Genomic DNA, 20,286 nt, shown 5'->3' on the forward strand with positions numbered 1-20,286 from the left:
TGGAGAAAAAAGAACTCAACTTCTGGATATGCAAAAATGCTAGCAGTTGGATAAAACAATTTTTTTTTCAATAACTTAATAGCTCTTGACAAATATTACTTAGGCTTCATAATGTACCAGTACATTACCCTCATTTTACAGATTTGAAAATGGAGGAATTTAACAGGATAGACTTACGAAGAGTCATACTGCTACAGCTAGTTAAGGTAATCTAATTACTCTGATATTTGTTTTTAAAACTAATTTAGAAATGCAGACAATCAGAATAAAGAGAAATAGCACAAATGATTGCCTGTATTTGACCACAATTAGAGGGCATATGTAAAACTGATTTTATAAGATAAGTCTATCTCCTGCAAGCCTTTGTATACTATCTCAGTTTTCCTGCATTTCCTTCTGAATTACTTCTTCTGTTTAAAGTACAATGCCATCAACAGTTTAATTCTTTAACAGTATAGTTGAGTTTAGCTAGGGCCTTTCAATTTCTATTCCCATAATCCCCTCATTAAACATACTACTTTCTAATTCTAAATGTATCCTTCAGGAAAAGAGTCAGGAAAATTTTTCTGTAGGTTCTGGGTGTGGAATCTGTGTGCTTACAGTTCTCCGGGAAACTAAACAAGAAGTATTTTCTTCCTCAGGCTCAAGACTCAACTGTTAGTATATCCATTTACATAGAAAATTCTTATGGTTTAAAACTAAATAGATGGATATAAATGAAATGAAGTAGGGGCCACAATTAAAACGTGCACCTGGGAAGGGATTATAAATACAGATATGCACAAAAAGAGAATTTTGATAGTTGTAAAAATCTGCACTCTTGCAGTTGCTGACTCAATTTCAGTATTTAAATTTAAGCTTGCTTGATGCCACGGAAATATATTTTTTGAGATATGAAATCGGAAGAGATATAATGTATATTAATATATAATTATATATACATAAAATACTATTCAGTTTTTAACACCAATTCCTAACTTGCAGACTCTCAGAACATAATCATTACATTGATATAGAAATCTTTACTTTGATTGGAGCCTGTAGATTATTCTGCGTATAATATTATACATGTATATTTACTCTATTATACAAGACTTTAATCATGCTACTCAAAGTAGTAAATATTACACAAAAATCAGTTTTGAATGTCTTCTTAAGAAGGGAGGTTGCACAATCTCCTGGGGCAATCTCACTTTAAAAAGCTTTTCCTAAAATTTATGTTACAGCCTGTGTCCATTGCTCTTGTTGTATCACCGTGCACTTCCAACAGGAGTGTACCTCCATCTTCTCTATACAGTCCCATTAGCTAGTTGAAGACAGTAAAGATCTGTAACCTTTGCTTCTTAAGGCTGAACAAACTCTTAGGGGTTCTCTCACCCTCTTCCTATACATCATGTACTCTACCCCCCTAGCCATCTTGGAGGCCCTCCACTGTACTTGTTCCAATATATGAATGTCCTTGAGAAGCTCAAAATTGGACACAGTACTCCAAGATGGTTTCACCAGTGCCGAATAAAGAGGAATAATCACTTTCCCTTGACATTCTGGCTACATCTTGAACTACATCCTGAAAACGGCTGAATGCTGATCAAATATAAATTCTTCTTCCATATTTAAAAAGTCATCTTCAATATTTCCTGATTTTTTAATTTATAACAACCTGTAATTCACATAATAATTAATATATTTTATAAATGCAAGTGCTTTTTTACTTACAGGCACTGATATACACAAAATTCCTCAAGTATTTGCTTATAAATACATCACACTGCTTTAACTGTGATGGTACAGTTGGAGTGTACAAATCCTCTAGCACAGGTGCTATTATATCAACTACACCATCAATTATACCTCATACATCAAAAAGGAGACAAACCAAAACCAGTAACAAGTAATCCAAATGCTTAACTGAAATATCTACTCTTGAAAAAACAATAAAACTGCTCTGTGTACATACAAGACTCTAGGAGACTGGCATGCATTTTCTTGGCAAATAGCCGCCAAGAATTCTTGTAATTCTTGTAACTTCCCAGTTTGTAGACATACGGTATTCGTTAAGTTTTAAATGAAAAAATATTTTGAGGAACTAATTTGTGTGAGTTATTTGAAATTTATATTACTAGAAGCTTTCACAAGAAATACATATTTCATCTGGACAATTTCAAACTATTAGATAAAGAAGCAACATCAGATTTTTTTTTTCTTTTTAGCATACCTGAAGATGAAAATCCTTATTATAAATCATGTTATCACAGATAAGAAAAAGAATGAAATAAGAGAAATATGGAAAGCAAAACAGTCGTTACAGGAATGTTTGGCAATCTTAGAAAATCACAATTAATGTAATCCAAACCTGGGTGACTCCAACTCTAACATCTCTGCTGACTGAACTAGTCCCTTTCAGCATATCACCACTGGCTCGTAGAAATCCACAACTTCCACGTAAAAATCCAGTTCCTAATAGCTCCATGGCTTCTTCTAGAGAGATTCTGTGAAAGTTTTGCCTGGTGGATGCTAAGAATAGGTGTATACATTTAGAAGAATATATCTGTAAAACATTTTACATTTTAGAAGGAAAGTTTCAACTCTAATCATTAAAAAAAAAAAAGATTTGCACAAATTGAGTAGCATAGCCAAATCAAAATATTGTTAAAGCATAATTTCCTAACTGAAACTAAGAGATTTTAGGATCCAGTGCTCCTGTGAGCCAGAACAATGTACTCAAGTTTTTCTGCTTCAGCTATAAATAATCACCTAACCATCACCTAATATGTGTGAATATACACCCTCCCTCAGCATTTACCACCATCTTTGCTTCTGCAAAACAGTCTGTATGGCCTATTCCTCCCCACTCTAATAAAGCTTTGCTTGCAACCTAAGTTTCATGAAAGCCCCATTCCATCTTACCACCAAAGAAAATCAGTTCCAAACTCTACCCAGGGATAATTACCTTTCCTCTATGCTTAGCCAACTCCCTACATCCCTACCTACAAGCTAATCAAAGCTAATCAGTTGACTCTAGAGTTTTCCCTCACAGCGTCCTGTCAGTATGTCCCCAATACCCTACACTCCTCCAGAAGTTTATTACTCTCTCTCTTGCTTTCCCCACAGCCCTGCTCCAAGCTATCTCGCCCAAGCCAGCAAATCTGGCCCCTCGGAAAAAGAAAGTGCAGCTCTATCTGGGATGTTGTTGCAGCCACTGCAAAGTATCTTTCTCCCTCCATAACTTCAGTTGCTGTTGCAGAGGAATAGAGAGAAATAAAAAGGAAATGGGAAAATGAAAAGATAAAAGTTCATATGGAATTTTTCTGTAGTTTCTTATTCACTACCATATGGTGCCAGCTGGGTGCAGCCCCCAATTTGAAAATTGCTCATCTAGGAGTTGAACAGCACCCCTAATGCACAAGGGCAAAACTACCACAAATTTTAAGATCTTTCAGAATCAATACATTATTTTTAGCAGCTGTGACTCTTTTTCATCAGATAAGGGCATAGCAATAGGTTCTCTTACAAACAGAAGCATCTCAACCTTATTATCAAACTGACTCTCCATAATGGTGAGAAAAATAAAATGTTTACAATTGTCTAGGTAAATTATGTATTTCTAGTTTCTATTTTGTTGTTTTATTTCCTGATAGAAAGTTTGTTTAAAATATATGCTGGGACATGCGTGTGCAAACTTTGCATGATGGCTGCAGTGTGCAAACTAAGTGACCTAAAATTTTCATTACTGTTTACTTTCTCGTTCAAGTATGGAATGAGAAGAAGAATGAGAAGATTTAAGATAATCTTGACCAAAAAAATAAAGAAAAAAGAAAAAAGCCAATCTCAAGAGGTGATCAGATGCAGAGCAGAAACTTCAGGACTACCTATTTCTTTCTCAATATTGCTCCTCCATTTCTTCCCCAGCCCTTTCTGTGCTCCACTTGGCTTCTGTCTCACTTAGCTCTAACTTGTTCCTGACCTAGTGCTTCCTCCACTAAAAATACTCAGCTGAACAGTTATGAGCTTCTTCTATTACTAAAGTGCTAAGATAAGGTCATAAAACTGCACTGTTTACCAGGATTAAAGAAAAATACCGAGGTTATAAAGAAGCTAGAGTATTTTTTTTCATTTTTAATGGAAAAAGATGAGGGCTGATTGTTTTCTCTAACACAATAATTCTCTTCAAAGAGACTGTTAGAAAAATACTTTGGAAGTCATGACTTTAAAGTCTCTGATGCACATACAAAGCCTCAAGAGTTTTGGAAATAAATAAGGCTTACTTAAGAAAGCTTTGAAAATAAGTTAGGCTTAAAGTTCTGAGATATTGTCATTTACTGCTTATTGCACTGAAGGTAATTTCTGAAGCCATTAAAGGCAGAACAAAGAATCTGAATCACACTCTGTGTCTTGCTATATTTCACTTAGATTACATTTAGATATTTAGCTTGGATCTCCTAAGATTGGACTGAGAACTTCCAGTCTGAATGACAACAAGAATTGCAGACGTTAACTTTGTCCTAGAAAGCTTCAGTTGGATCAATTACAGTCTGTCAGCAAAACCTCTGTCACTCTCTCAAATCTTAGTGTTTTCTACATTGCTGAGCTGTATCTTGCCTTTAAATTCTCGAGGCTAGGAACTTCTCTTCCTACAATGACAACCTTGTAACACAGAAACTAATTTTACCAAATAATTTTGCTTTGTTTATTATCTTATAAGTGTATACATTGAATAACACAACTAAAAGCACAGCACTATATAAGAAAAATGTTGCAAAAAAAGAGCAAACCAGAGATATGAACGGCCAGATGGAGTTTACATTCTAATCTAATGTTTACTCATAGATTGAAAAGAACTTGAGAGTTTTTGGTCATCTGACTTCTCTCTCTCTCTTTTTCTTTTTTTTTTTTTTTTTTAACAAATGAGCAGTCAGCAAGCAAAATATATACTTTACCTGTTGTTTGTTTAGTTGTTACAGCTCTAGCCAATACCGTGCCTAAAAGTTTTGAAACTGCTAACCGTACATCATAATTGGAACCTTCAAAGGATTTAAAGCACAGGGTCACAACACTGTCTAGGTCTGTACTCCACATAAAAACTGCTTCATTCTGAAGTTCAAGAAGACACTAGACAAAAAGGGAAAGAAAAATCTTTAAGATAAATATTTTGATATAATATGAAAAAGCACTCAATACAGATTTTAGCTTGCAACATAATACCCAGAGTTCTCCCTAATAAAATAAGTATGGTGCTTCACACCAAAATGACTTGAATTTTCGCTGCCAATGCAATGTCTAAGAAAGTAATATAATAAGCAAACAATATATTTAGTGCTGTGTTTATCATCCATTAAAACAGAATTTTATTTAGGGAGCTTACTTAATAAAAACAATTAATAGAGCACTTCACCTTTGCAGCAGCACAGCGGACTGCCATGGATCGATCTGTCAAACATGACCGGGCAGCTTTGTAAATATCTCGGTGACATGGGATAGCAGTAGCTCCTAAACCGTTTAATATATTTTGTAAACTAAGCATGATTTCATAACGACCTTGAGACTAAAAAATGAAAAAGATGATGTGTTAAAGTTGTAACCCTAAGCTCCTTGGAAATATAAAACGCTGATTACTGAAACAGCTTAATTGGGTCTTTTTTTTACTGTTTAGAGATCTATTTATGCTGAAGTGAGTTAAAGCAGATAACTTGTTCTACAACACTACAACAAAGTGAAAATAATAATTCTACATTCTACCGGAAAGTACTCACTGGCAGTTTAATACTGAAAATACAAAGTAAAACCCAGAGCACAAATGTTCTCATTAATAAAAGCAATTAAATATTCTCATTTATCAAGTTCTTTCATGAAAGCAGCTTGAAAATAGCTATGATCCATCCTTTTGTAGTCATAATTCATTACATTTTGTAGTCCTTTTTGGAATTTAGACATTGAGGATTTTTATCCTATGACTTTCCACAATTTTTTCATATATTGGTATCATGCAATTTCTCCTGTTCATTGGCCCAGCTACTAACAGTAAACATCATATTATTTTTCCAGTCTTTTTAAACATGCTGTTCCAATACCTCTGCATTCTTCATTGCTTTAAGCACATTCCCAACGGTGTCAGTAAAACTGTTTCCCAAAATTCTTCCCAAATTTTTGTATAAATAGCCCAAGCATACCACCGCAGCACTAAAACAAAACAAATCCAAAAATGCGTGAAAATGAATGCAACAACAGATGAAAAGGATTGAAAAGATTGATGTAATCAATGGGCAAACAACAAAATAAGTAAATAGAATGTCCCAGAAATGTAAGTGGATTATTAAAAGGAAAAAAAATGGTCTGTGTGTGGCACACACTCACACTCTAGGAGAACTAAGGATGCTGGAATTGAGAAAGTAACCCGGATAATACAAAAATTCAGATAATACCACCCCCCAATAAAATGCTTTTTCATATCCACTTTTAAGCCTTATAAATAAATTCCTAAATAAGCATGCCTTGCATCATGCAGTCTATGACACTGTGCTGGGGCAAATGCTGCTAGAAGCAGCCAGAGACAGGTTTTTTCACAATTTAGAAAGTCAAAAGAAAGCTGTAAATGCTCCAGGACTTAAGACTCTAGCATCTAAGTATAATAATAAATAATGACAAAACACCTTTAAGAAAATTTTTTAATTTCAATTCAAACCCATGTCTTTTTGCTGCAAAAAGATTCTGTAGTTAGTTTCTGGGTAAAACAACTGATAACTGCAGTCTGTGTGCTCTGTATGCCTACAGGCATATTCCTTTAGCAAAAACCAAAAATTGCTAAGTATTAAGTACTGAGCAAAGAAAATAAAATAACAGAAAAAAAATTGTTTAATTAAAGAATGTTTTTCCTTTGAAAAACTATTTCAAGCAAATTTTTTTTTTTATTGACAGATCTAAACTAACCAGATTTATTTGACGAATACAAGAAGAGAAATGACATCTTTAATCAGCTTTCTACTCTTTGGTCAGACTTGCTGTATATCCAGTGACACTGTTCAGCATCTCTTCAAGAAAACAACATTTAACTTATTCCCCAATTTAACTCAAATGTTCCACAAGTAGTTCTTAAATCCCATATTGAAGACTTTCTCAATTAGAAAAACTTATGTAATATTAACAGTCATCCCATAAGTGACAAAATACAGTAAGAAAAACAAACCCAATAACCTTATCTCTTATCACACCAAAATCCTGTTTTCCTCAAAGACACATTTTTCATTATTGCTTTTGTCCAACTTAAATCCAAACTGTCGATGTGCACTAAATTTTGCTTTGGTGTGTGTGGCTGGGCATAAAATTACAATTGCAATGTCTAACTACTTTGATGGTCACAGGTACTCTCCTTAATTAGTTTTAAGCCTATATATGTATATGCACACATTTCACAATCTAATCCAAGGAAGGAATATTCAACAAAAAAATTTTCCAGAACTACTTTATTATATTATGGTATAACTTGCAAACTCTCCCACATGGTTGGCTGTACTGCTGTTTGCTTGAGTGTTGTATGAAAGTTTCCATCAGCATTGAACGGAAATTTCTAGCAACAAATCAGTAGTATCACATCCAGGAGTGCCTGGACCTTAACTTTGCTAGTAAGATACATTACTCAAAGCTATTTGCATAGCATGTCTCTCATTCTATGTTATACAGATATTATCCCATATGCAAATCTGACTTTGAGTTCAATTGCAGATATATAGCAATATCACAGAATCAGAGAATGGTTGAGGTTAGAAGAGACCTCTGGAGATCATCTAGTCCAACCCCCCTGCTCAAGCAGGGTCACCTAGAGCACATTGCACAGGATTGCATCCAGGCGCATTTTGAATATCTCCAGAGAAGGAGACTCCACCACCTCTCGGGGCAACCTGTTCCAGTGCTCTGTCACCCTCACAGTGAAGAAGTTTTTCCTCATGTTCAGATGGAAGTGTCTGTGTTTCAGTTTGTGCCCGTTGCCTCGTGTCCTGTCGTTGGGCACCACTGAAAAGAGTCTGGCCCCATCCTCTTGACACCATCGCTTAAGATACTTGTACACGTTAATAAGATCTCCTCTCAGCCTTCTCTTCTCCAGGCTAAACAGGCCCAGCTCTCTCAGCCTTTCCTCACAGGTAAGATGCTCCCATCCCTCCATCATCTTACTAGCCCTCCACTGGACTCATTCCAGTAGGTCCATGTCTCTCTTGTACTGGGGAGCCCAGCACTAGACACAGTACTCCAGATGTGGCCTCACCAGGGCTGAGTAGAGGGGGAGAATCACCTCCCTCGACCTGCTGGCAACATTCTTCCTGATGCACCCCAGGATACCATTGGCCTTCTTGGCCACAAGGGCACATTGCTGGCTCAGGGTCAACGTCTCGTCCACCAGGAACCCCAGGTCCTTCTCAGCAGAGCTGCTTTCCAGCAGGTCAGCCCCCAACCTGTACTGGTGCATGGGGTTATTCCTCCCCAGGTGCAGGACCCTGCACTTGCCTTTGTTGAACTTCATGAGGTTCCTCCCTGCCCACCTCTCCAGCCTGTCCAAGTCTCTTTGAATGGCAGCACAGCCCTCTGGCGTATCAGCCACTCCTCCCAGTTTGGTATCGTCAGCAAACTTGCTGAGGGTGCACTCTGTCCCTTCATCCAGGTCACTGATGAAGAAGTTGAACAAGACTGGACCCAGGACTGACCCCTGGGGGACACCGCTAGCTACAGGCCTCCAACTAGACTCTGTGCCACTGATCACAACCCTCGGAGCTCTGCCATTCAGCCAGTTCTCAATCCACCTCACTGTCCACTCATCTAGCCCACACTTCCTGAGCTTACCTATGAGGATGTTATGGGAGACGGTGTCGAAAGCCTTGCTGAAGTCAAGGTAGACAACATCCACTGCTCTCCCCTCATCTACCCAGCCAGTCATTCCAGCATAGAAGGTTATCTCAGTTTGTCATTCTTCTCCAAAGCCAAACAATGTTTTACTTGTATTTTTACCCCTTATTTCTTACTCACTCTATCTATATACTGCATCATTAATACACAGTCATGTTTTACTATCTCCACCCTTATCTCCTATTTTCTTGAATATGGTGAAAGATATACATTGTCACAGGCATGAATGTTATTCATAGTATTTTTTTTATCCTCTTAAGAATTGGTTTCATATCCTGCAATAGCTGTTCAAGTTACTCCACTTTGTTGGCTAAGCTTCTGGCATTTGTTTATAGACGTTTCAGATGTTTCTAACCAACTGTATCCAGTTCCCCAGTTGGATTATGAAGTATATCCAGTAACTGTATTTTGTAGTTGGAGTTGTATTAGTCTGTTTTACTGCTTTTCTCAGCAATTTTACCACTTCTTGTTTTTCACATACCTGCCCATGATACTCTGTTACTCATTGCTGGTATTCTCTCTGGCCCGATTTTCAACTGTCTGGCTGGAGCTCACCAACTGTCTCCTACAATTTTGGTTCCTGCTGCACATATACAGTACTTAATATCACCACATTCCTGGTTTCAAAATTTATCCTACAGCAGTGAACTCAGATTTATCACACAGGTAGATTTTTTTCCCCTTACTAATGTTAAATAAGTTAAAAATGTTCCATATCTTTTTGTAAAAAGAAAGCAGTGCTTGTTTAACTGGATGTATAGCATGGGTTCTTCTATAAGACAATAGGTATTGTCAGCTCTTTTTGTCACCTTATTGAACAAAAACATAAGAAGTAAATTGGCCTCAGTTCACCTTATTACCTTAAAGCATACTATAGTCATTCATAGTTCTGAATGACAGTGTATACATACAAGTCTAACATACTCACACTCGTAAGTAAGTTAATTTAGTTTAGCTTTCAGATCACTCTCAAGGCATTTTTTTTCCAGCGGACACACCAAACACTAAACATGTTGCTAAATCAAATTTGGTCTAACATATGCAGTCTAGGCTGAATCCCATCAGCCACCAAGTTGCCCAGTTTAACTGTGTTAAAAACTTCAAAAGTAATCAATCACCTTTTAATGTGATCGATTTTTCAGTTATGTTTATGTGAATCACAACAGGAAACTTCTAAATAAAGAAGAAAAATATATTTTAAGTTCTCAAGGCCCATTTATATTGTAAAGTGTTACTTTATTCACAATATTCAGCAGAACTTCTTAACCAAAAATTGCCAGTAAAGACACACAAAGTGATATATGAAATGCTACACAAGTACTAAACCACTCCTAATTCTGCCCTGAAGGCAATTTGAATTTGCTTTCAGTTTTCAGATTAGCTCAGTTCCTCTTTATAATACCCATTCTCTGAAAATTTTAGAGATGTAATAATGAAGAAAAAAATTACTCTTTAGAACTGGATGCACCCACAATAATGATGCTAATCAGGGAGCCTTCCAAATCTTCTGTGTCACATGATACAAAGCATGCACTGCACAACTGGCAGAAATGGGGGACCGTACCCTCCCCTACCTTCACCTCTTTTCAGGTGTATCTCTCTCTGCTGTTATTACTGGATTTGAAGTCTAGGATTAAAAATATATATATACACTTACAGTTTTGTAGGCAGATAACTTGGTGAATCATCTTTACTCCGAATGAGTTCATTGCATTTGTCAATTGTTTGATAAACAGAAAAAGTGTCTCCAGTGCTATAAAGTACAGCTAAATTCTTGGCAACAAGCCGTCTGGTAGGAGGTCCTGGTGAGTTGTTTAATAAAGAAGTCAATTGTTCAACCAGTTTCTTCTGGTTTTCCCTTATATCAGCCTGGAAATAAAATCAGTAAACAGTTAGCTTTCAGTTAAATTTCAAAGTTAGGTAAAGATAATTAATGACAATTCTCTTTAACCTCTTTGCCTAATTTAATTATTACTATTCTGATACTCTGACATTCTTACTAAAAAGTTTTACTACACCTTTCTACTGAAAGAAAAGTAATATGAACAATGTGACTACATTATTCTTACATGCACACACGAAACCATATTTTTCAGAACACAGTTCTTTCCAGAACCATTTCAAAAATGTTTTCCCTATGGCATTGGAATAGTTATATCTTGCTAAAAGAAAAATGCAATTTCTTGCTTTTTTAATGCCTTTTTTTTTAAAAAGGGAAAACACAGAGAGTAAACATTCATGGAAATATAAATAGTAAAGCAGAACTTTAGCAGAGTTTCAAGATGCTTGAGATTTAAAGAGAAAAATATTTTGCTTAATAAAATAATTTTCTACTTTGATATTATCTCAATTTTTTTTTGTTCTCTTAAAAAAAAAAAGAGCTGGCACTACATTTTATTTAGTTTTACACAATTAACATAAATATATCTTAAACAGTACTATCTAGACTGGTTTAGTGTTAAATATCTATATATCCTACTTAATAGATATAAAACAACAGTGAACCTAAGAACTGAAGTGTTGAATGGACACAGATCTATCATTTGATTAGGAAAAAAAAAAAAGAGAGAGAAAGAGAGAAAGATGTTGCATTCTTTTTTGCTAGAAAGCTATCAAATAATTATGCCATGATAGCATGACTGTCATTCTTCATCACGGTATTGCAAAGTCTTGCAGTAATGATCAGGGTTTCAGAAAGATCACTTAATGGTAATTTCTCAAATTCCTTTTATCAGACAAGTGGCTCTCTCACTTGAAAGCTAGCGACCAAAAACTTGTAATATTTAGAAAAAATTACTGCTAACACTGAACAAACTTTCATTGTGTGTATGCAGAAGACAAAGCAAAAAAAAAAGCTTATACTGTTCTTTGTTTTTAAACAAATTAACAAATAAGAGAAAAATATCTCTATAATATGTTTTTTTCCTTCTCAAGCTGCATTATACTTACTCTGCTAGTCACTGGTAAAAGTTTTTGCAAAAACTGTAACCATTCAAAAATGAACTCTGCTTTTTGAAATTCACCAAGCTGATTATATGCTTCTTCATTAAGTAGTAAACTGTGAGCTAACTCCATTCCTTGGGAATTTCCCTACCACTTCTCAAGCACCACAGGATAAAAAAACCACAGAACTGTGTTAATCAGTCAGGTTTTCTTCCTCATTAATACATGGTGACTGAATCAGAAGTTTGAACATCTAGACAGAAAAAGAAAAAAAAAAAGATACTAGAAAGTCAGCAATCACACCATATTCATACTTGGCTTTTTAAAACTAGATTTTCAAAAAAGAATTTAAAAGTTTCTCCCCCAAATACAGTAGTTTTATTCAGGTGGCTTTAGCAATACTTCAGGGTCTTGGAAATGAGATAACACTGGTATTGATTTAATATACTAGTTAAAGTCAAATATATTTCAAAATGCATCAGATAAGTTTTCAATGAACTATCATTTTTTCTGCATCTTGTTTTGCATAAGAAGAGGTGTTCTGCTCAAACATCTATCCAAAAGTAATGACCAACCAGCCGCCAAAATAATGAATTTCATGAACTAGAATTAAGTGCAGCAATGGAAGTCACCTAAACCTAAGAAGTCATGTTAATTATATTCCAAATGTAGATCAATCCCCTTCCACAAGTATAAATGCTAATACCTTATTCAATTGCTTTATTTATTCTCAATACTAAGCAAGGCATACAATAAAACAAGATAACTTCATTGATGAACAAACTTTTAATGATGTCTTTAAAAAAAAAAAAGAAAAAAAGATGTTTCAAAAACTAAAAATTCAGTAACAGTTGTTATATTTTCTCTCACATTATTTCAGGCATTCCCATATTGGAGATGGACATAATTAAAAGGAAATCAAGATGAAAAAATATTTCTAAAGATAACTTTTTTTTTTTTTTTTTTCCTATTTAAGTGCCACAGAGCTTCAAACTACAAAATATGCTTTTGACAGATATTCAGTAGGTTTCTCAAACAACAATAGTCAAGGAGAATCTGGTAAAATGCCAATCGTATTTTAAACTCCCAAACAAATTATCCTTTCCAAAGGTCATTGAGACTGCTGAACACACATTTTTCCTATGCAGTAACAATATTATAGTGCAAAATGATCTATCAAACAGTAAATGGGCAATACAAAGCAATGCTAAATAATTCAGTGCTCTGGTTGTCATCAAATGCACAGCAGAAAGTTATCTTCTTTGCTCTCTACAAGTTTTTAATGTTTTTATACAAAATTTACTCACAAAGGAAATTAGTCACATCTAATTTAGTATAATGAACTGTCATTTTAAATTTACCTGAAATAGCAGGCAGATTGACAATGTATCACTCTATAAAATGACAAGTAGAGATAAATATACATAGGTAATTATACCTAGATATATTTAATTTGCTTAGGTACATAGATGTTCACAATTTACTAGCTATCTCACTCCAAGAACACACACACCGTAGTTAACTTCATCCTCCTCACATTTTTCTGCATACTACAGAAACTGTAGGATTACATATTTCATTGAATATTTGAGCAGAGTTTCATCGCTGCAGAGTGTAGAAGTCACATGTACAGGTCACACAATCTTCTTTCTTATCCAAGGCATGTCCCAATCTCCAGTATCTTTAAATCACCTGCCAACAGCAACTGATTCAATTTACAGAGTTAAGATTACAACTCAGCTTTTTTCCAAACCGAAAAGAACCCAGATGAATGTCAGACATTGGCATTTGACTTATCTAATAGATAATTTCTCCCCATTGTAAAAACACTCTCTCCTCTCCAGATTCTCTTAGATAAAGGATGTCAAGAACACAGCTTCCTAGAAATAGAATTAACACAAAAAATAATTAAAAAAACATGAGATACAAATATCTGTTCTACAGAAAACAAGAATACCAAAATCTTGCATATTGACATTTTATCAGTTAGTAACTTCCCAAAAGGTACAGAACTGGAGCTCTATAAATATTATTAGCTCTTCACATATGCTGCATTTCAATTGGGCAGACCCACTATATTCACCATACAATTAGATTCATTTCACTACTGAAACCACCCTTCTTGTTTCTATTCTGTTAACTCAGATTAATTCTAAAATGAAATAAGTGCAAGCTCAGATAGTATACCATAGTTATTTTCTTAGAAGATATCTCCAATGCCTTCGTAAGACCTATGTTACTTTAATATTTCTAAAAATGGATAGATGCAAAATATTTAGCATATGAATGTGGAATGCTATCATGAAAAGACCATATCCTTGTCATTAAGTCATAAACTATTTTAAATGTCATAGCATTCACGTCTGAATCAACATCCAGCAGAGCTGGCAAAGGGGACTTGACTGTTCTGAAAAATCCATGTACAACACTAAGGATACAACAGGGCATCAGGATTATCAATCTATTCTCCTAGCTTCCAGAAATAATTTTAATATTAGAATGAATCGGTAAAAACATTTCCTTTTAAACCTCACCCAACTTGAATTTAGTCTGGCAGGACACCAAATACAGGACATATGCTATTTTTCAAATAACCACATTCCAATCGCTCTTTAAAAGAACAAAGCTGAAAACAAATAAAAAGTGCATGTGGATTTCAAAGTAATCTACACTTCTTTCCTAAAATCTTTATGTGCAATATTTATAAGCCCCAAATATTTCCCAACCATTATTTCCATTGACAGTGATAGTTAGGAAATAGCTGGTACTGCATTTATTTCTCTATGGTCTGCTACAAAGCAGAAATTGAAATGATTACTAACACTTTCAAAATTTTTTTATCTTTTGCTATACAACAATTTAATCTCAATAAATATTGCATAGTGCAGTTAAACAAGAATATTAAAGAAAATAGTGGCAGGTGGATATACAGGATTGTTCACAGCTGTCCTAAGTGACTGCCCAGTGTGTCCAGGCAATAGCACACTAGGCTGTACCAAGAGGCTAGCCAATAGCTCAAAGGAAGCAATTATTTCCCTTTACTCAGCACTCAGAGCACATCTGAAATACTGTGTTCAGCTTTGGGCTCCCCAGGACAACAGATAGTCAGTGGGCTGGAGCATACAGCCTGTGTACCAGCACATGAGAAGAGTCCATGAGCTGGACTTGTTTAGCCTGGTGAAGAGAAGGCTTAGGGGGCCCTGAGAGCAGCCTTCATTAGAGGAGGTTGCCAAGAAGATGGAGCCAGGTTCTCTACTGTGGTGCATAGCAGAAGAACAAGAAATAAGTATCATAAATTGAAACAGGGAAGGTTCCAACTGGATAGCAGAAAAATGTTTTTCACTATAAGTATTATTAACCACTTGGACAGGTGCTCAGAGAGGTTGTGGAACCTTCATCCCTAGGGTTTTTCCAAGACTGGACTGGACAAAGCCCTAAACAACCTGGTCTAAACTCAGGGTTGACCCTTTTTTGAGCAAAAGGTTGAACTAGATGACGTCCTAAGGGACCTTCCAACCTGGATGATTCTACATTTTATCAACTATCCTGCTTATTAATCACACTCAACATATAGGAAGCTTCTTGTTAATCAGCAAAGGTATAAGTTTATATTGTTCCACTGAAGTTATTATTGTAGCATGTTTCTAAGTGTGATACTTCTACTGTATAAGCGCGCATTTGCAAAAAACATTTTAGGATTTGAGTAGTCTAAATTAAAAAAAGAAAAACATTAAGGTGTAGTTGATGATCTTTAGAATGAATACTTGCTAACATAACTAGAAATACTAACATTTCTCAAAGGAAAGATTGTATCAGTTCTGAATTACAAAGGTTGATTGCTCATAATTCAAGATTTAGTTCTGTGAAAATGAGAATGCCAGTGCAGCAGTCACAGACATGATTTTTCCAGTGTCAGCCAACAAGGCCAACACTGGTTCCATGAAGCTATGTACAAAACAGAATACTTTCCACCCTATTCAAAACACCTACTGACCTTCCTTTTACTGAGCTGTAAGCCTGTACACCACGAATATTTATGAAGCTCCAAAAAAAATTTAAAAAGGGGCACAGGTGTGCAACTTTCTAAGAAGAAAGGGGAAAATGTAGGGAAACAAATTTCCACTACAGTATACTGGTTTTGCACTCAGATTGGAGACCAGTGTAGGGTGCTTAAGTGACATGCATAACAGAACATAAGCACAGAATGTGGAGAGGAGCTCGGTTTGATTAATATTAATTGTATCCTTGTTATTCATATAAAATGTTCTAAGCAATTTCTAAATGCAGAAGGAAATATCAAACCTAATTATGTACAGTCCAGACATGGATGCAACTCTGCTCTAATTAGAGGCATGACATAGCCATGCACTGGGCTAGGCAAGCATGATGCAGACGATGTCTTAGCCCAGCCGTTGCTGGTATGGCAGTTTCTTGGTCCCCCTCACCCATGAGTAAACTGATGAAAATACAATCTAAAAAGGAAAGATGCATCCATATTCATGTGAAACCTATGTTTAAACTTGTCGAATTATCTGATAGTCCCTTGATGCTCTTCTTCCCCCTCCCCCATGTTATTTTCATCCTTCTCAATCTAGAAAAGGAATCTGGAGAATAAATGTGAAATTTTACTGAATGAACCACATATCATGCCATCAAGAGAAATAAAAAGGCAAACTTGGCTGATACAAAAAAAATACATATATATATAGTAATGTAAGATATGAATTTTCTAGCTAGTTTGATGTGACATCCTTTTGCTTTTGTCTTTAGATAGCCGAAGTAATTATGAGATTTATTTTCCCATCAGTGCTACAGGAGCACTTCAATCAAAAATTCCTCTTTTTCCAATGAGTTAAGTTTATTTTACATTCATATTATGCTGCAGAACTGTCACAAAGATTTATTGGCCAAGGCAGAAGTTGTTCCTACCCATTATTAATGAAATATTTTTCATTTCCTGACTGTCAATTTGGCAAGCAGAATTTTAAGACTGATTTAGGAAAGAGCTCAGAAAAACTCTTAGAACAAGCGCTAGAAGGAATGCTTTGAACCCTATAAATTGAAAGGAATATGGGGTGAATCAAACACTAAAAAGGCAATAGCAATTTAGTTTCAAAAATCTGCTAAACCACACCAAAAAGAGAGAAGGGGACTTCCTTATAGTCATTTTCTTTTTCTTTTTTGAATAGCTGCCTATAGCAACTGGCTTTAAAATACAAGAATCAACAGATCACCCATTAAAAGGTTATAACAGAGCCAAAAACCAAGCTGAAATTCAAAACAGATCCAGTATGTGTATCAGGCTTGTTCTGAGAGTGCTAACCTCCTAGTACTTTAAAATCTGAAGGAGGTACTCCATTGACCGTTGTCTTTCTTTCACATGAAAGTGAAAGACACAAATCTGAAATTAATAAACTGAAAATTATAGTTATGAGCAACAGTGCCAACTTAATGCTTTACTTTTTTAAAGCTTCATTTTTTCTCCCCTTCCTTCCACCCTACAACACATTTTGCTTCTATGTTAAAAACAAGATTATCTGCACTAAAGCAGATTCCTAACCAACCTCTCATTTCAAAAAAAAAAAAAAAAGTTTTTAATTATGACTCATCATTTCAAGGAAGATTGTCACCCGTAATGGAACCTACCACACAGATCAAGTAGGTATTTACAGACTTCTTTTCTCCCCCTGCCAGGTTGTATCTCTCTCTCTGTTCCAGCAGTTTGTTTCTCTCTGACAAGAGCAACAGATTTCCGAACAAAAATCTGACTAACCTGACCTATCTGAGCACAACACTCCATTGGGGATCTAGTACACAATGGTCCTCTATGTCTACTACATAATGAAGAAAAGAAAGTGCTGTAATAACTTATAATAATATTTACTTACATTTTTCTAATTTCACAAGTATTAAAATCATTCTGTATTAAATTTGATATAAAGCATATATATAACAAAACTGTGGATCATTTTTGTCCCAAAGACTAATCTAGCAAAGAAGTAAAAAGGACACTATTCTTCTAACAAATTATCACTGTTACTCTTTACCAGTATTTTCATAACAGCTTTCATTGTACTGACAGTACAATCAATGTCATATTCATCACATTTCTAAAGAACAGAACACCACACATTCATTAGCTTCAAGCTGTCCTTCACTGCAAAGCAGCAATATTTTAAATGACTGCAACTTCATGGATTTTTTTTTTCCTGTAAGAAGTGAGTTTTGTTATCACTTATCTAGAAATGAACCAATATATTTAAGAGAAGGTCTTCCAGTCTGACATGTTTAGTTATGGTCATTAACAGTTCTAATCAATTTTACTCTTGCAGCACTGCTTTAAAAGTTTAATGGGATGATCGTTACCCATGCATCTGAGCTAACTGTAGGACAAGATAATCAATGCTCAAGCCTATTTTAAGCACTTACACATACCTATTTAGAATGTTTTCAAAACAAACTATCCAACTCCCTCAGGCTTAATTCTGACAAGAGAAATTGAGTATGATGTTTCATATTGCTCTCTGGGCCAACAACCAACTTAAAACACCAGCCAAATTCAGTTATTAATGAATGAAACATATCCCAAAGTCAAAGCCCAATAATTACAGTGTATCTTTTACGCTAGTAGGCAAACATAAGGAGGCAATGAGGTGTGGAGAAGACAAAAAGTGTAGGAACAAACTCCCAGTAACTACAGAAGGGAGATCTGATTGCCCACGGAACGAAGGATTGAGTTCTTGTCAGCTGTAACTTAGTCAGGACTTATAATACACATAGAAAGCAGCTAATTTAAATAAATTCCAGTGATAGAATCTTAATAATTTGATAAGAAATAAATTCTGATTATTTCAATGCCAAGAACTAAAATCCCAGTTCAGATCAGCTTGAAGTTTAAACACTGGCAACACTATTGAAGTGGGCATATCCAGACAGGGCAGTCTTTGTTTACATATTGACTTCCAGAAACTATTTTCAATTAACACACACACACAAAGTCTGTAACAAAATCTTCAGTAGGAGAAAACAAAGTTAAATAAAAGTGTAAAACATTAGTATCTTAGCATTCCAATATCCTTCATGTGGCAGGATCTTCAGCATTAGGCCAACCTATGCCTTTTCTGTATATACTGAAGCCTTAACTGCTTCACATAGCTCTATGGAGCAAAGAAATGTAAGGTAACTGCTGCATCCCAACATAAACTGTGTACAAAGTGATCAGTGTGGGTTCAGCAGTGTTAATCATTCTTGTCCTCTCACTAAACAGAAAAGAGTTGAGAATTTCATATGCCCTTTCACTGCTTTCTTATATGCTATTTCAAAGAAAATATATGAGCAAATTTAGGGCATTTCACCCCCAAGAGAGAGAGAGAGAAAAAAAAAGAGGAAATTAAATCCTGTGAACACCGACCATTTCTTTAACAGAAGAACTGGTATATTGAATTGATTAATTCTTTAATGAGGAGGACTACGAAGTGGTTATGAAACAAGAACCCAGTATTTAAATGCATGGACACATGCTTCAATTTATGAATAATCAGTCTCAGCATATGAATGAAGCTACTCCCTGGCACTAAATTGATTTGATAGCTGTTCGTCTGAAATTAATATCCTGCCATGAGAATGTTGGATAATTTACAGTGTTATGTTACAGTCAGCAGAGGGAAACCTGAAGTCAAGCACAGAGAGGATGCAATTGTAATGTTCAACAGCCATTTGAGAGAACAGGTTACGAGAGAAAGTCTCTATAAGAACACGAAACAGAACATACAGAAAAAGAACGTTAGGCCATGGAGGAGAATGTCCAAGATTATAAGACTTAAATCAAAAAGAACTTTAAATCTGAATTGCAGATTTTAAGTGCACTAACATGTGAAAAACATGCAGGAGAAAGTAAACCTTGCAGCTGAGTACTCATATATTTTAATGCATATTCTGTATTATGAAGGGATTCAATTCCACTACAACTTAAGCTATCTTCTAGTTTAAATAAAGATACGTATGCACTTGAATCACATGCTTATTCCAAACAGCTAAAAACAATCAAGAATCTTACCAATGTGTTTGACTAACAGCAACAAAATTAACAGATCAATACAACACCATCCATTTTCCCTAATTTTTGATGACAATTTCAGACTGGGACAGCCTGCACTTACGTTATACATTATATCTGCATAGAAACATGCTTCTGAAATCAGAGATGTTGAAACAGTATGTCTCTATTTCAGGCTGATTACTTAACAGTGTTCTGGAAGAATGCAAGTTGCCCCAGCAAAATTATGCATCTATCAATGAATATTTGGCACCATATATGCAGGTATTTGTTAAAGATGTAATTCAAGTGGATCCTCACATCCATGTACAGAGCACATTCCATGTAGATCGGGTCACTCGGACAGAATTCTTGTTAATTTTTCAGCTACTTTAATCTATGTCGCAAAACAAAAGGCT

At 35.3% G+C, this 20,286-nt stretch overlaps 1 protein-coding gene across 12 annotated transcripts in view; it reads right to left on the minus strand.

Annotated features, from left to right (window-relative positions):
- Positions 1-20,286, minus strand: part of HEATR5A (HEAT repeat containing 5A) — an 81,260-nt gene that overhangs the window by 57,159 nt on the left and 3,815 nt on the right. For 7 of the 12 annotated variants that reach the window (XM_067296702.1, XM_067296699.1, XM_067296698.1 and 4 more), the window contains exons 1-6: positions 11,839-12,067; positions 10,547-10,758; positions 6,069-6,177; positions 5,393-5,542; positions 4,938-5,109; positions 2,354-2,514 (exon numbers count right to left, since the gene is read on the minus strand). In XM_067296702.1, coding sequence (XP_067152803.1) covers positions 2,354-2,514; positions 4,938-5,109; positions 5,393-5,542; positions 6,069-6,177; positions 10,547-10,758; positions 11,839-11,964 — 930 coding nt within the window. In that variant the 5' untranslated portion in view covers positions 11,965-12,067. Of the gene's footprint in view, positions 1-2,353; positions 2,515-4,937; positions 5,110-5,392; positions 5,543-6,068; positions 6,178-10,546; positions 10,759-11,838; positions 12,068-13,345; positions 14,063-20,286 lie in introns of those variants that run through there. The other 5 variants (XM_067296701.1, XM_067296700.1, XM_067296703.1 and 2 more) reach the window with 5 other exon arrangements.

Source organism: Apteryx mantelli, chromosome 4 (genome assembly GCF_036417845.1).
Source record: "Apteryx mantelli isolate bAptMan1 chromosome 4, bAptMan1.hap1, whole genome shotgun sequence".
NCBI lineage: Eukaryota > Metazoa > Chordata > Aves > Apterygiformes > Apterygidae > Apteryx > Apteryx mantelli.